This window comes from Thalassophryne amazonica, chromosome 20, assembly GCF_902500255.1.
Source record: "Thalassophryne amazonica chromosome 20, fThaAma1.1, whole genome shotgun sequence".
Taxonomy (NCBI): domain Eukaryota; kingdom Metazoa; phylum Chordata; class Actinopteri; order Batrachoidiformes; family Batrachoididae; genus Thalassophryne; species Thalassophryne amazonica.
The window spans coordinates 23,802,601-23,818,260 of record NC_047122.1 but is presented as its reverse complement, the minus strand read 5'-3'; the positions used below and the strand labels follow the sequence as shown (position 1 = coordinate 23,818,260).

The 15,660-nt window shown below is 38.7% G+C and overlaps 1 protein-coding gene across 1 annotated transcript in view; it reads right to left on the bottom strand.

Moving 5' to 3' along the window:
- The window catches only part of LOC117501384 (collagen alpha-1(XIV) chain-like), a 212,155-nt gene that overhangs the window by 28,162 nt on the left and 168,333 nt on the right, over window positions 1–15,660 (bottom strand). The window contains exon 37 of the mRNA XM_034160248.1: window positions 14,084–14,137. Coding sequence (XP_034016139.1) covers window positions 14,084–14,137 — 54 coding nt within the window. The remainder of the gene's footprint in view (window positions 1–14,083; window positions 14,138–15,660) is intronic.

The following is a 15,660-nucleotide window of genomic DNA, read 5'->3' as shown; positions in this document are numbered from 1 at the left end:
AAAAAAGGGCATGTCAGAAATGGAAGAATTTTTTTTGACCACGCAGAGCTTTCATTCATTTTTTTTCAGACAGTAGGTTTAAAAAAAAAAAATGTTTTAACACAATCCCAGTGATGCGTCTTGGTGTAATAACTTCAAATAACTCTGTGAAAGTAACTCTTAGAAAGTAACCCTATTTGACAACTGGTTTACTATAGAAAATTATCAAGAATTTTGGATGACACCTGTCAGAATATTTTTTTCATTCATTCATTTCAGCCACTTATCGGGGTCCAGGTCGCGGTGACAGCAGAGTGAGCAGCTCACCGAACACTTCCCTATCATCGGCCAAGTCCTGTAACTTATCCCGGGGATCCCAAGGCATTCCCAAGGCAGCTGGGAAATATATTTGCTCCAGCGTGTCCTGGGTCTTCCCCAGGGCCTCTCCTCCTTACGAGCTGACCAAGGGAGCATCCTCACCAGATACCTGGGCCCCTTTCCATGAGCAAAAGTAGCAGCTCTACGCAGAGTCCCTCCCGGACAGTCGAGCTTCTCACCCTGTCCAAGAGTGTAAGCCCAGATACCCGACGGAAGAATCTCATTTCTGCAGCTTGTCCGCAATCTTATTCTTTCAGTCATTACCCAAAGTTCTGCATACACACCACAAACAGAGTCGCTTGAGGTATGCTAAAGCACATTTGGACAAGCCAGCTTCATTTTGGAATAAGGTGCTGTGGACTGATGAAACTAAAATAGTTATTTGGACATAACAAGGGCTGGTATGCATGGCGGAAACACAACGCAGCATTCCAAGAAAAACGCTTACTACCTACAGTAAAATTTGTAGGTGGTTCCATCATGCTGTGGGGCTGTGTGGCCAGTGCAGGTACTGGGAATCTTGTTAAAGTTGAGGGCTAACCTGGGCTGGATCTTTCAACAAGACTACGACCCTAAACACTGCTCAATATTTACTAAGGCATTCATGCAGAGGAACAAGTACAACATTCTGGAATGGATTTATAAAGGAAAATCATGGAAATCATCAAGGGTGCCCAAACTTTTACATACCACTGTAACTATGTCACTTCTGAAGCACTTAGAATTCGTATTGATATTTATTTACTGTAGTAATTTTATTTATTTATTTATTGGTGTTGTTTGTAATATTGCTCTAGGCATATGAATTGCCCCTTGAGGACAAATAAAGTTTTTTGACTTGAATTTGAATTACTTAATACTTAAACTCCTGCACGTGGGGCAGTAAGTCTCCCTTCCAGAGGGGGCAATCAACCATTTTCCAACAGAAGACCAAGGTCACAGATTTACATGTGTAATTAAATGCCGATTCAAGTAGCTAATAGCTTCCATAAACATTATAGAGAGAATATTTTTTGTCATAACTGCAGTCATCTTGACCTGAAACACAGAAATGATTAAATGAAAACACAGGACAGAGCAGTAATACCTTTGGGGTATCAGTGGGTATCTCAGTGGAGTTGTTTTTGGCCGTTTATATATTTTTGAATAAAATCTAAATGTGACATACAGAACTGGTTTGATTAGCGACTTAAAAGTGTCATTTTACAAATCTTTGCACCTGGCATATGTCTCAAAACATTAAAATTTACAGGCCAAGTGATAAAACATTATTAAAAAGACATTTCCAGGTTTTCTGATTTATTTATTTTTTTAATTAACGTTCTGCTCTGTGTAAGCCTGATCCTGTCAGATCTCAGAAGCTAAGCAGAGCAGGATCTGGTTAGTACTTGGATGGGAGACCTCTTTGGAACACCAGCGGCTGTGTGTGTTTCTCCAGGTAAAACTGGAGTTGTGTCAGGAAGGGCAGCCGGCGTAAAACTTGTGCCAATTACCAATGTGGATCTGGCTGTATCCGCTGTGGCGACCCCGAACAAAAAACCGGGAACAGCCAAATGAACGACGACTATTAACCTAATTTTATGTCTTTCTATGTCTATTACTTTAAATGAAAAGGAGCTGCTGCAGGAGCTGGAGCCTATCTCAGTGGCCACTGGGCGAGAGGTGGGGTCTGGACAGAGAATGAATGATGAAATACTGAAGATTGTGGGTGTGGCTTACAGAGCCAGCACGAGTCCAAATGTAGATTTCTGTGACGCATGTCACAAAAAGTACCCAGACAGCAGCGTCACAACAGTGTACCTACTTTCTCCATCATCATTCCACCTGCAATCGAGAGAAACTGAGGTTTGCGCAGCCAATCAGCTGCTATTAAGATGGACTTCCACATGTACAAAAAAACACATGTGATGTGGAATGTGAGATTCAACCGCACCAGGGGCGACAGGGAGGAGCGGGTGGTGCAGATCTACGACAGCATCAATACAATCAAAGATGGCTGTGCCGATGTTAGCACACAGGAAAGAGGTAAGATGTTTAATAACTACATTTCATGCAATGTTTCATATATCCAAATCCAAATATTTTTCTGGATGATGCTGTTCTTATGTTAAAGGTATTTTGGGGGGAATGCAGATATGATTACAGGTTTTTCTCACATTGAAGATTGTTTTGTGTTTGGAGAATATTTAAACTGGAAGGGCACGCTGGAACCAGAGGAACTTATAATAACACAGATCACTTTCATACAGTCTTGAGATGGGAGGGGCAGGAAATGTGGTGATGCTGTCTTCCTGTGCATTAAACACTGCAAAATCAGATAGATACTGATGATTTGTACTTCATGTTCTCACTTCCTGCACTTAAAAAAAAGTGGCACTATGTTGTCAGATCTTAGATTAAATGATGCAAAGGTTGGGGCAGGTTTGAAGAAGAGTGCGAAGTGACTAAGAGACTATCCTTCTTCACATCAAAGGAGCCAGTTGAGGTGGTTTGAGCATCTGGTGAGGATGCCCCCTGGTCGTCCCTCTCTTTGGTCTTCCAGGTACGTCCAACTGGGAGGAGACCCCAGGGAAGACCCAGTACATGCTGGAGGGATTATATCTTTCAGCTGGCTTGGGAACATCCCAGGACCCCTCCAAGAAGGTGTTGACTTGGCTGAGAAAGTGTGACCCAGACTGGGATCAGCAGCAGAAACTGAAATAATGAATGAACCAACAACGTGTTTTGGTTGTATTAGTTGTATCATCTAATTATTTCACTTCTACAGGACCAACCTCTCCAAAAACATGTGTTCCAGCAGTTACTCAAAGGTGTCTCACAGCTGTAGTGCTCATTACTGGACTTCTCTGCCTCTTGTTGGTAACTGGGATCATCATCGTAATCCAACATTGTAAGAAATTCACTTTATTGTGATTTTTTGGTTCTAATTTTTGCTGATTTGGTTTCTTGGCTCTGTATGAGGGTACTTCAAAAAGTTCTCAGCCTTACCTGTAACCAAAAGTATGTGGAGGCTCAAGATGTGATCTTCTGTGAGAAGAACCAGTGGAGTTTTAACATTGGTGGCAGTGTTGCCACAGTTACTTTAGTTAATGTAGTTACATTCAGCAGCTGCCGGCAGCTGAATGTACTGAATTACTGAATGTAGTAATCTAACTTAAGTACTTTTAAAACTGAGTAATAAGTAAAGCAATAACTTACTTTTTCAAGGACTAATCGGTAATCTCATTACTTTTTCAAAGTAACTGTGGCAACACTGATTGATGGAACAAGTGCACTGAAGTTAATGAAGTTTGGGGAGAGTATGTTGGAAAAAAAAAAATTCCATGAAAAATCATGTATTATTTGTCCAAAAGGATTAAGATATCCTTTTGCTGTTCTCTAGGTGAAGTCAAGAACTTTTTGAAGTACCCTCGTAAGTTCCTTGTTTTTGATGTATTTGATTTTAGTTTCCTTCCAGTCTGATCAAGCATCAAAGACATCTTCAGAACTGATGTTTATGAAGTTTTTTATTGTGTGAAGGCAGCAAAGAGAAGGACACGTTACATCCCAACACTGTGGTTACTATCCGCCAACGATGTACAGTAACAAAATCAACTACTTTTATTTATTTGTTGGACTGTTAGCAAGATTACGTAAAAAATACTGTACGGATTCTCACCAAATTTGCACCACAGATAGATAATAGGGCATGGAAGACTCCACTGAATTTTGGAGGTGACCTGAATCTGGATCTAGATTTTACTCTATATATGCTTTGAAGGATTATATCAAAACTACTTCATGGATTCTCACAAAATTTGCTCCACAGATAGATATTAGGCCATGGAAGATTCCACTTAATTTTGGAGGTGATCAGGATCTGGATTTGGGGATGTCAGAAATCTCGGATTGCTTTTGTTATTGTGCCGTTTTTACGTGGATTTTGGGGTCTGTGTGAAAACCTCAGAAAAACCTGGCCTTAGAAACATGGTCTTAGATTAGCATAGCAATTATAAAATGGAGAAGTTTTTGAAGACCCAAATGCAGGACACAGAGGCGTAATTACATGACAGCACTTATTAAAGAGTAAAACCACAAGAAATGGAGGTGGAGTGAATGAGTGAATGTCTCATTATCCAAGTACAAAACCGGCAAAACAATACTCATAGGAAAACTGGGAGTCCTGAGCGCTGATTGAGTGCATGTAGTAGGGACACTTTTCAGAAGAGCTTGGGTCCTTTAAGAACAGACTAAAGACATGTCTTTTTTACACAGTCCTATGGTTAGAATGTTGTTAGCATCTTTTTTTTAACTCTAAGTTTTTATTTAAGTTTTTTTTATATAAGTTTTTTTATTGTGCTTTTTGTAACTTTTAATTGTGCTTCTTGATCTTTTAATTTTATTTTACATTGTTTTTTGAACTATTTTGTGTGAGGCACCTTGAGGCGATGCTGTCGTGAATTGGGGCCTTATAAACTGAATAAACTGAAACTGAATTGAAATTGTAATTGATACTGTTCTAACCATCAGATTTGATGGTTAGAACACTGCAGGACTTTGAAACTATAAAAAAACAGACTTTGTTTATAGCCCCAAGTCATTCATATCAAAAAACAATTCAATTTAAACATGTTAAATTAAAATATCTTTCTTAGTGTTGAAATGACGTGATAGTTCCAATGTGACAATGTATTGCCTGTTTTTTTTTTGTTTGTTTGTTTTTTTACTTCTATATTTTTGTACAATGAGCATTTTTAAGTTTTTAAGTGTTGGTTGGATATTAAACCATGTTAATGCATAATTTGCTATCAATGCACACTTTAGAAATTAAATATGTAATTCAGAAATCATAAAAATAACTGTCATCTTAAACTATAATGACAAATCTATTTCAAGATTCAAGATTCTTTTATTTTTCCCCAAGGGGAAATTTGTCTTGGACACACAGGCAGCCACATAAAATACACTAACCAAGTACAGACATGACAAGACAGATCCAGACAATACAATACAATCACAATGACACATTAACGACCTGCTCTTTGGTTAGAGTTCAGGAGGTTCACTGATTGGGGAGGAATGAGTTTTTATACCTGTTTAGGTATCTCTATTTGTTTTTTTAGATCGAACTCGATAGCGGCGTCCAGATGAAAGCAGCTCATATTGAGAGTAAAGAACATGGGAGGGGTCAGAGGTTATTTTCCTCATCTGTTTAATAACAGCCTCCTCGAATATCTGTTGTAATGATGGATACTCCCCTACTCCCATTACTTTATGTGCCGTGCGTACCAGCCAAATCAGTTCTGATTTAGTTTTGACTGACAGATTACCAAACCACGCACACATTCCATACCTAATAACACTTTCAACAACATCCTGATAAAAAAATAAGTACCTTAATCATATCCTGATATTTTACAGATAAACAATTAACTGCAGGAATAATTGATTGTGGAAATAATAGTTGCAGACATCAGTATGTTGAGCAAGTTGATGCTGTGATGCTTTCTTTCGCTCATGTTTTTGATGATTTTCACCAGATGTGTCAATAATCCTGGAAAAAGATCAGCTGATAGAGAAGCTACAAGACAAAGTAAATCTTTGTCCGAAGGGATGGCAGAGATGTGGACACAGCTGCTACTTCATATCCTCGAAGGAGAAACCGTGGAACGAAAGCAGAGCAGATTGTTTAAAGAGAGGAGCTGATCTGGTGATCATAGACACCGAAGAAAAGAGGGTGAGTTTGTTTCGATGCAAAGGTTAACATAATTAAATGTCTAAAATATCATGTAAATGACCATATTTGCTATTAATTGCAGCGTGTTTTCTGCTTATCTTGATGTGGGCACATATTTTGTTCCAGAGGTTAAAGGTCAGCTCATCAAATCTGTTGAATCAATTCGATCTAGAGTGGAAATAATTGTTTAATTGGATGTTCAGCTGCCACAAAGTTTATTAACAAATCTGATTAGTCATTTACAAAATATATCAAACAAGTATAAACCACACCTTTTTTCCTGTATTATCAGCTCCTTCATTTGGAATTTTTGTACACTACTGTAGTGTACGTCTTCTGTGACAGCTCAGAAGACGTTCCAGTCTTCAGTGACTCTGACTGGACTTTTGTCAATTGTTTCTCCAGACACAGCTTTATGACACAGTGGAACACACAAAGGCTATGTTGAAAAGAAAACTGCTCCCTTCTGATATTGTGACTTTTCCTTGATGTCACAATGTACCACGAGGACAGATCAGGTCTGGGACCATGAGCTGGTGCCACTATGGAACTGGGTCCTTGAATGGCAACCACCCATGCAAACAGCAGGTGAAACGTGGGCGTGTCCTTGGACTTCTCCAGGTGCTGGGGCCTTCATGAGTTCTTCACTGACCTAACATTGAATAGTGTTACGTGATCCTGGACGGCGTAAGCTGCAAATAAAAAAAATTAATTGCCCTACTTAAGATCAATACATTTCTCAGACTTTTTCACCAGGGACGTCTTCTGGCTCCTATGGTTGTGAGACTTGGACTCTAACCACTGTCCTAAGTCTATGACCGGATGTATTTGGTAGCAGGTCTCTTTGGAGGATCCCTGGGTACCGCTGGAATGAATGTGATTCTGTGCATGATCCAGCTCGCAGGTGCCTCAGTGATGAGGACCCCAGCGAATGGAGAAGGTCAAGGGCATGACCACGTTGCACCTGGCAGCACAGAGATTGCTATTTTGGAGAGGTGAGGATGGATCACTTCTCTGTCTGGGTGGATGCCGTCCAGGACCCAAGTGGTGAAACACTTCACCACTTGGGTCCTGGATGGCAACCAGCGTTTACCAACTTGTGGTCCCTGATCTGAGCTGAAGTCATTTAATCCATTTGTTTTTTCTGAGACATGAAACAGAGAAAACTACAGAGATAAATAATTGTCTTTTCTGAAATTGTTAGGAATTTGTCAAAAAGTTAAGCCATGGTCCAGCCTGGATCGGTTTGCAGCCTGTGCCGTCTGTGCAGTCTCAGAAACCCTTGGCCTGGCAATGGGTAAATAAAAATTTTACAAGGCGAAGGTGAGATATTTTACTCCCCCCCCCCCCCCCCCTCCTAAATTTCAAATGACTTTGTTACTGTGACTGTTAGGAAACAATATTGCAGAAGCTCTTATTAAAGAACATCAAGTAAATATATCAAGAAAATAAGAAATAAAATACAAAATACAATAGCTTGTGCAACAACAAAATAAAAATAAAAAACAAAATAGTATTACATTAACAGTGGTAGTAGATATACAGTTGTATGCAAAGGTTTGGACACCCCTGATAATTTTCCTGATATTCCTTTATAAATCATTGGTTGTCTGGATCAGAATCATATAGCAGATGAACACATTAATATTTGAGAAATGAAATGAAGTTTCTAGTATTTACAGAAAGTGTGCAATAATTTAAACAAAATGAGGCAGGTGCACAAATTTGGGCGTCCTTGTCATTTTATTGATTTAAATACATTTAGCACTAATTATTGGAACACAAAATTGGTTTGGTAAGCTCACTGACCCTTGACCTCCTTACACAGGTGAATCCAATCATGAGAAAGGGTATTTAAGGTGGCCATTTACAAATGTTTTTCCTCTTTGCATCTCTTCTAATGAGTGGCAACATGGGAGCCTCTAAACAATTCTCAAATGACCTGAAAACAAAAATTGTTCAACATCATGGTTTAGGGGAAGGATACAAAAAGCTATCTCAGAGATTTCAGCTGTCAGTTTCCACTGTGAGGAACATAGTGAGGGAATGGAAGACTGCAGGCACAGCACTAGTTAAGGCCCGAAGTGGCAGGCCAAGAAAAACTCCAATAAGCTGAAGTGAAGGATGGAGAGAACAGTCATAGTCAACCCACAGACCTGCTTTAAAGACCTACAACATGATCTTGCTGCAGATAGTGTCTCTGTGCATCATTCAACTCCTGTATACAGCACACTTTGCACAAGGAGATGCTGTATGATGCTGTAATGCAGAGGAAGCCTTTTCTGCATACACGCCACAAATAGAGTCACTTGAGGTATGCTAAAGCACATTTGGACAAGCCAGCTTCTTGGAATAAGGTGCTGTGGACTGATGAAACTAAAATTGAGTTATTTACATAACAAGGGGTGGTATGCATGACTCAAAAAGAACACAGCATTCCAACAAAAACACTTGCTACCTACAGTAACATTGGGAGGTGGTTCCATCATGCTGTGGGGCTGTGTGGCAGGTACTGGGAATCTTGTTAAAGTTGAGGGTCACATGGATTCCAGTCAATATCAGCAGATTCTTGAGAAAAATGTTCATGAATCAGTGACAAAGTTGAAGTTGTGCCCGGGCTGGATCTTTCAACAAGACAACGACCCTAAACACTGCTCAAAATCTAATAAGGCATTCATACAGATGAACAAGTACAACTTTCTGGAACGGCCATCTCAGTCCCCAGACCTAAATATTATTGAAAATCTGTGGTGTGATTTTAAGTGGGCTGTCCATGCTCAGAAACCAACAAACCTGAGATGTTTTGTAAAGAAGAATGGTCCAAAATACCTCAACCAGAATCCAGACTCTCATTGGAAGCTATAGGAAGCATTTAGAGGCAGTTATTTCTGCAAAAAGGTGGATCGACTAAATATTGATGTATTTTTTTCTGTTGGGGTGCCCAAATTTATGCACCTGCCCAATTTTGTTTAAAGAATGACTGCACACTTTCTGTAAATCCTATATACTTAATTTCACTTCTCAAATATCACTGTGTTTGTCTGCTATATGATATATTTAACTGAAATTGCTGATTCAAACAACCAATGAATTATAAAGGAAAATCATGGAAATCATCAGGCGTGCCCAAACTTTTGCATACCACTATAGAAAGAAGAAAAATGTGTGTGAATAATGGGCACAAAAAAATATACTTGAACCTAGCTCCAAAACAACATTAAACAAAGATACCCATATCACAGAGTAAAATAAAATTTAAAACCACAAATCAATTAAACCACAAAACAAATAAGGTAAAACCATAAAACTAATGGTAGGCAATAGAAAACAGGTTTTAATACTAGTCCTAAAAGAGTCAATGGAAGTTGCTTTTATAGTCTCAACAGGCAGGTTATACATCAAGGTACGAGCAGGGCACAAAAAGGCTCTAAAACCACCTGCTGACTTCTTTTTAACCCTTATGGAGCAAGTCAGCATCCAGTGACTGCAGGGAACAAGGAGGCACATAAGACTTAGCAGGTTCAGCAAGATAGTTTACTGACCATTTAGAGCCTTAGATGTCGGCAACAAAATGTTAAAATCTGCCCTCAGAGTCACAGGGATCCAGTGAAGGGAAGAACAGGTGTGAATCAAAGTTTTCACATTCACCATCAACAGGACAGGTGTGATCACTGCAATATTACGCAAAAAAACAATGGGTCGTCCTAATGACCTCCCTAATGTATAAATCAAAAGGCCATGATAGATCAAAAGTCATGAGGTTTTTAACTTTTTCACTTTGATGAATTAAGAGTCACCAAGTGGCAATATTAATTAGTTATAAAGTTGTCTCAGTCTGGCAGGGCCAACATTGATCATCTCTGTTTTTTTCTGCATTCAAAAAAGGGAACTTGGCAGGCATTCTATATTTCACTGCAACTGCGTCAGCATCCAGTTATGTAATTGGATAGACATCATCTTGAGCTCATCAGTATAATACTGAAAATCAACTCAGAATAATGTGACCAACAGGTGCAACAAACAGGAACAACACCAGTAGACCCAAAACAGAACCTTGAGGTACCCCAAATTTGGTAGCTGAGAATTCAGAGCTGCCATTACTGTAAACACAGTGCAGGCAACCTGATACAAAGTAATTTTCTATTCTCTCCAACAAAACACAGTAATCGACTACAGTGGTCCCTCGTTTATCACGGGAGTTACGTTCTAAAAATAGCCTGCAATAGGCGAAATCCGCGAAGTAGACAGCGTTATTTTTTACAGTTATTATAGATGTTTTAAGGCTGTAAAACCCCTCACTACACACTTTTCTCAAACAAGCATTAACATTTTCTCACTTTTCTCTCGTGTGTAAACACTCTCAAAGTTCAAACCTTAGTAGAAAAATAAGACCAACCTGTTCAGAGGCCTGTTTTCAGGCCCAAACATTTGTTTGAGAAATAAAAATAGAATGTTTTCCTATAAATAATTATGATGGCTTCTAGAACTAACTAATTTAATTTTAACGATCAACCTACGAGGTTGGACACGTAAGAAATTATTAATAGTGACTGACCAGTATTTTACAGTTCCTCTGATCGCGCCTCTTCGTCGTGGCGCCGCTGTGCTGTCATGTCTTTTTCCACTGAGTCACACCTCACTGCAGGTGTCTTTTTACGAGTGAAAAACACAGTTATGGGTAGTTGTTGGCGCTCTTTTTTCTTCTGGGTGAGAAGATTCTTATAAACAGACATGCAGAACACAATGCGCTTTAAAAAAAAAAAAAAAGCATGTAAAAGTGGACTAAAAAAATCCGCGAAACTGCGAGGCCGCGAAAGGTGAACCGCGTTATAGCGAGGGACCACTGTATATCACAAGGTGAACTCAAGTCCAACAACAGTGACATGAAAGCTGCATTCATGGCCATCAACATGAATTATTTCTTCTTTTTTGTTAAGCGCTTATGTCACTGTTGATGTTCATGATGAATCATCATTTCACAAACTGAATTATGATCACATAACAGAACAATGCTTTATTTGTAAAAGAGTATAAGGGGCTCATTTTGCCTCATTAGCCAAAGGAGTTGTTTGGTGAGCAACTGCAGCATGGCCAACAGGGTCAACGTGAACCTTCAGAGGCATGTTTGTATTTATACCATGATTTTTTTTATGTATCTATTTTATTTTTATTTTTTCATATAGTTTTGACCCCAAAATATGTTGTTTGTTCTGCAGCTACTTTAAAAAAGGCAGTAGCCCTGTACCTGATATAAACGCTGCAGTATTCACTGACAGTGGATTTTGGATAAAAAGCAACAACACTGACTCCAGAATGGGCATCTGTGAGAAACCGATCTCATCAGAACAACGTGATGTCGCCACTTTCCATCCTGATGAGCCTCAAAACTGCACGGTTAACTGACATAACATTAACTGGAAAAAGTGTCTGGCTCCACCCTTTGTGTGTTTGGCTCCTCCTTTTAGTTTTAAACCCTCTTTTTTGTTGTTGTTGTTTTTGTTTGTTTAAATATGTTATGGTAAATGATTCCTGAACATTTTTGCAGTTTTGGAAAAGTTACCTCATAAATAAACCAGGTTTTCTTGCAATTGTAGGATGTTTATTTTTGTTGACTCTGCCCATTTTATCTGAATCTGAACCAACTATATTTCAGTGTCATGTTCCATAAGAGTCATCAGGAGATGACATATCCACCCCCACCCCCCCACCCATAAATCAGTAATACAAAGTATCTGGAAATAACCCAAGTACACCCTTATGCTCAGTATGAATGAAACTGGTCAACTGGATGGACATGCTGATCTCTATATAAAAAGATAAAAGGTTGTCATATTATTACACCTCACAAAGTTTCTTTGACTAATTTGGCTAATAAAATAAAATAAAAACGACAGTATCAGCTTTACCAGTGTTGCAGAAGAGTCTTTGAACTTTGATATAAACACCAAGCTGCCTGGTTTGGAGATTGTGTGGTTGGTTGACAGGAAATAAAACCAGAATTACTGTACTCGCAATGACAGGAAAATGGGCTCAGAGATAATCTAAACTGTCTAAACATTTTAGCGTGCCTGCTGCCAATTTTTTTTTACTTTTTCATTTTAATGAAGTCTTTGTCTTTGAGTCGAGAAGCAACATATGAAATTTGCAGTCACTAAATCCACAAGCTTATGTCTCATGTCTCTGTCTGCTGGACTGTAAAAAGTACCAAAAAAAATTTTTAAATCGATTTTGGACTTCAGTGGCACAAACATCTGTGTTAGTGTTATTGTGAAAGTTCCTTTTTAATTTATGAAAGCTGATGATAAACCCATTAATCTCAGAACCAGCTATTTTAAATTTAACTGTCACACTGTCATTTTTTAGCCTTATTTCACTGCAGTTCATTCTTACCACCACAGGTGGGGACATTTCAGTGAGGAAAATGTATCCAAGTTCCACAAGAATAAAGACAATCTGTTTGCTACTAAACAGATCCTGGCAAAAATGTATTTGCTCAAATAAGTATTTACTCCAAAATGATTTACTCTAGTAATATACCTATTAAAATATTTTTAATGAACGCGGTGAAAAATTATTTCTTCATTTGAATTTGACATGAAAAAATGTATAAAATAAAAAGTTAGCTTCCTACAACCCAATTCCAATGAAGTTGGGACGTTGTGTGAAATGTAAATAAAAACAGAATACAATGATTTACAAATCCTCTTCAAACTATATTCAATTGAATACACCACACAGACAAGATATTTAATGTTCAAACTGATAAACTTTTTGTTTTTGTACAAATATTTGCTCATTTTGAAATAGATGCCTGCAACACATTTCAAAAAAGCTGGGACAGGGGCAACAAAAGACTGGGAAAGTTGATGAATGCTCAAAGAACACCTGTTTGGAACATTCCACAGGTGAACATGTTAACTGGAAACAGGTGAGTGTCAAGATTGGGTATAAAAGGAGGATCCCCAAAAGGCTCAGCTGTTTACAAGCAAAGATGGGGTGAGGATCACCACTTTGTGAACAACTGCATGAAAAAATAGTCCAATAGTTTCAGAAAAATGTTTCTCAATGTTCAATTGCAAGGAGTTTAGGGATTCCATCATCTGCAGTCCATAATATAATCAGAAGATTCAGAGAATCTGGAGAACGTTCTACACATAAGCGGCAAGGCCAAAAACCAACACTGAATGCCCGTGACCTTTGATCCCTCAGGCGGCACTGCATGAAAAACTGACATCATTGTGTAAAGGATCTTACCACGTGGGCTCAGGAACACATCAGAAAACCATTGTCAGTTAACATGGTTCGTCGCTACATCTACAAGTGCAAGTTAAAACTCTACCATGCAAAGCAAAAGCCATACATCAACAACATCCAGAAACGCCACCGCCTTCACAGCGTGGCTTCATAGTAAAAGCGTACACGTACTAGACTGGCCTGCCTGCAGTCCGGACCTGTCACCCATTGAAAATGTGTGGCGCATTATGAAGTGCAAAATACGACAACGGAGACCCCGGACTGTTGAACAACTGAAGTTGTACGTCAAGCAAGAATGGGAAAGAATTCCACCTACAAAGCTTCAACAATTAGTGTCCTCAGTTCCCAAATGCTTATTGAGTGTTGTTAGAAGGAAAGGTGATGTCACACAGTGGTAAACATACCACTGTCCCAGCTTTTTTGAAACGTGTGGCAGGCATCCATTTCAAAATGAGCAAATATTTGCACAAAAACAATAAAGTTTATCAGTTTGAACATTAAATATCTTGTCTTTGTGGTGTATTCAATTGAATATAGGTTGAAGAGGATTTTCATATCATTGTATTCTGTTTTTATTTACATTTTACACAAAGTCCCAACTTCATTGGAACTGGGGTTGTACAATGAATGTACCCATAATTATTCTTAACATATCAAACAATACTAACAATGAAACACACCTTAGTTTTACAAAGAATTTTACTGGCGTGAATGATCAGCTAACGGTATGTTTGTTAATGTGACTGCGCTACTTACCACTGGACCAGGCTCACCACGTTCTCCTCGGGCTCCTCTGATTCCTGGACCTCCCTGTGGAAATCACACACACAAACATAAGGATGTGATTCAAAGTCCAAAACCTGCAAATTTGTGGTCTGTGTCATGACGGACGTCTGGACTCGCAAATGACAAAAGCAATTTAAAAAAATAAAAAGTAGTAAATTTAGTTTAATAATGACAACCACATTCACTCCGAGAATCGGGCACATGACCTCTGATCTGTATTATGGAGGCACTGTTTTACTGTTCTAACAGGCAGAAAGTGGCGTACCAAATTTACAAATTGAACGGCCAAACTTAGGTACTATATATTTGTCATGTTTCAGCTTAGGTACCTTTAGGAAAGGAGTTAGATAAAGGGGAGGAGACACCAACATGCTAGTGACAGCACACCAACATGGCGATCTCAAGCTTTTAGTAAGTAGTTAGTGCACTTGTTTCCAGTGTGTAAGGTTCCTGGTTCAAATCCCACCCCTGCCCATTCTCCATATAATGTGGAGGTGCAACAGGAAGGGCATCCAGCGTAAAAGTTGTGCGAAATCAACATGCAGATCCACCTCTGATCTGATGTGGTGACCCCGAGTGTGAAAAACAAGGGAGCAGCCGGAGGGACTTACTTTTAGTATGTATTACTGAATGTTTGGGATAGGTACACTCTTATTCATATGCTAATATTAGCATGCCAACAAGGTAAACCATTATTTTTGTACATTAGCCAGAATTATTCCATTTGTGGTGGATCTAAATAAATGGGCGGAGCCACTGACTATGCTCACAAGAGAACCCATTATTTGACAATATTAGTATGATGTATTTCTGTGTATGTGTGGACAAGAACAATTCCATTTGCATGCTACTGTTACTATGCAAGAAGAGAACTCATTATTTGACTATATTGGTATGATGCTTTTCTGTATATGTATATATAAATATAGAAGTATATATAAACCTACCATCCCTGGTTCTCAAGACCAGGCACCTAAGTGGCTCTACTCTACTCTTTTCTACTCTTCTATTTTACTCTTTCTTTTTAGATATACCTTAGTATACTAGCATATTTCCACCTTAGATTTGGAATATAATACAACCCCTGGCAAAAATTATGGAATCACTGGCCTCGGAGGATGTTCATTCAGTTGTTTAATTTTGTAGAAAAAAAAGCAGATCACAGACATGACAGAAAACTACAGTCATTTCAAATGGCAACTTTCTGGCTTTAAGAAACACTATAAGAAATCAAGAAAAAAAGATTGTGGCAGTCAGTAACGGTTACTTTTTTAGACCAAGCAGAGGAAAAAAAAATATGGAATCACTCAATTCTGAGGAAAAAATTATGGAATCACCCTGTAAATTTTCATCCCCAAAACTAACACCTGCATCATATCAGATCTGCTCGTTAGTCTGCATCTAAAAAGGAGCGAACACACCTTGGAGAGCTGTTGCACCAAGTGGACTGACATGAATCATGGCTCCAACACGAGAGATGTCAGTTGAAACAAAGGAGAGGATTATCAAACTCTTAAAAGAGTGTAAATCATCACGCAATGTTGCAA